This window comes from Helobdella robusta (assembly GCF_000326865.2).
Source record: "Helobdella robusta unplaced genomic scaffold HELROscaffold_37, whole genome shotgun sequence".
In the NCBI taxonomy this organism is placed as follows: domain Eukaryota; kingdom Metazoa; phylum Annelida; class Clitellata; order Rhynchobdellida; family Glossiphoniidae; genus Helobdella; species Helobdella robusta.
Genome location: NW_008704785.1, coordinates 1,453,517 through 1,455,208, shown reverse-complemented (window position 1 = coordinate 1,455,208; position 1,692 = coordinate 1,453,517). Strand labels below are relative to the sequence as shown.

Sequence of the window (1,692 nt, the reverse complement as noted above, 5' to 3'; positions counted from 1 at the left end):
TTCTCAGTTGAAGATTTTGGGACAAAACCATACTGATGTCTATTGATCACGCTATGCTCAATCAGATAATCCCACATGCGATTGAACATTAGCTTTTCAAAAATCTTGGAAAAAACCGGCAGTATTGAGATTGGACGGTAATTTTCAAAAAGAGTCGGGTCACCACCTTTAAAAATCGGTATTACTTTAGCCATTTTTAAATCATCAGGGAATTTGCCCATTTTAATAGAATCGTTAAATAGTTTTGAGATTTGACTAGCAACATGAAAAACAGTATGTTTGAGGATCTTAGTAGAAAGAAAATCACAATCAAAACTATTTTTCAAATTCAAATTGCCAACGACCGAGACAATCTCATCCGGAGTTGTGTCTCGTGGTATAAATATTGGGTTATTAGAAACCACATATGGACCGACATTTGAAATCAACTGACCATCGCCTAAAATTTTATTGATATTTTTACCTATCTCAACAAAAAATTTATTCAACCCTGTAACGGTGCTCAATTTAGCAGTTTCACTGGCATCATTTGAGAACAATTTATTGCATAATTTTTTGACCCCAAAATTTCATTAATTATCCTCCATCTGTGTTTTGTTCCAGGTTGATTTTTTAATTTATTTTCAAAATATTTTTTTCCGTGAATCTTTTGACATTTATAAATTTATTTTTAACCTTATTATATGCATTTTTATTTGCAGGGGATGGATTGTGTAGATGCCTTTTGTAAAGAACATTTTTATACAAGGAAAGATTATAAAGATCGATATTCATCCATGGCCTTCGGAAGCGATTTTTTTTATTCACCGATGGCAAAGCTAGATTGATGCAGTTTAAATAAGTCTTTAGGAATTTCTTAAAATTTGATTCAAAATCGGACCCGTAATCAGACACGTTCCACTGGATATTCTGTAATAAACAATTTGCTTTTTTTAGGTTCTCAGAATTAATCAAACGGGTTTTAATGTAAGGGTTTTTGCCACCGACAGCCTTAGCATTCAATGGTATGCAAAGAAAAATAGATAAATGGTCAGAAACATCGCTGTATAGAATTCCTTTAGGGCAGCCGCCGATGCCATAATTAGTAAAAACATTATCGATCGTTGACGAATGGCTTGATGTTATTCTAGTCGGTTGGTTGATAATTGGATGCAAATTAAATTGAGCCATAAGATTTAAAAACGATAATGATGCCTGGTTTTTTACAGCCAAATCAATGTTAAAATCCCCAAGTATAAAAACATCACTACTGACATCGTCTTTTAAAAGTTCATATAAAAATTCCTGCATTTTAGATAAGAAATTATCCAATTTATAATTTGGTGGCCTATAAATACAAATGATTATATTTTTTTTATTGTCAGAGGCAAATTTAATTCCGACCCATTCAAACAGGTCGGAACTGAGAGAAAAATTACAATTTAAATTTTCGTACGCTAAGTTTTTATCAATTAAAAAACCAGTACCCCCACCCCTTTTACCCACCCTATTTTTCGCAACTAGACTGTGGCATGGAAAATACGATAGTATAGGGCCATAGTTAGTGTCATCATTTAGCCATGTTTCACTTAAAGCAACAATTTGAGGGATATTAACATATAATTGAAAACCATTAATCAACAGTGCCAAATCATCAGCATGCGCAGTCAAACTTCTGACATTTATATGCAGTAAAAATAAATTAGAGTTATT

At 32.5% G+C, this 1,692-nt stretch overlaps 1 protein-coding gene across 1 annotated transcript in view; it reads right to left on the bottom strand.

Annotated features, from left to right (window-relative positions):
• Positions 1-612: 612 nt before the first annotated feature.
• Positions 613-1,692, bottom strand: part of HELRODRAFT_176384 (hypothetical protein) — a gene marked incomplete at both ends in the record, with an annotated part of 2,241 nt that continues 1,161 nt past the window's right edge. Inside the window, one exon of the mRNA XM_009023600.1 lies at positions 613-1,654. Within this exon, the coding sequence (XP_009021848.1) occupies positions 613-1,654 (1,042 nt within the window). The remainder of the gene's footprint in view (positions 1,655-1,692) is intronic.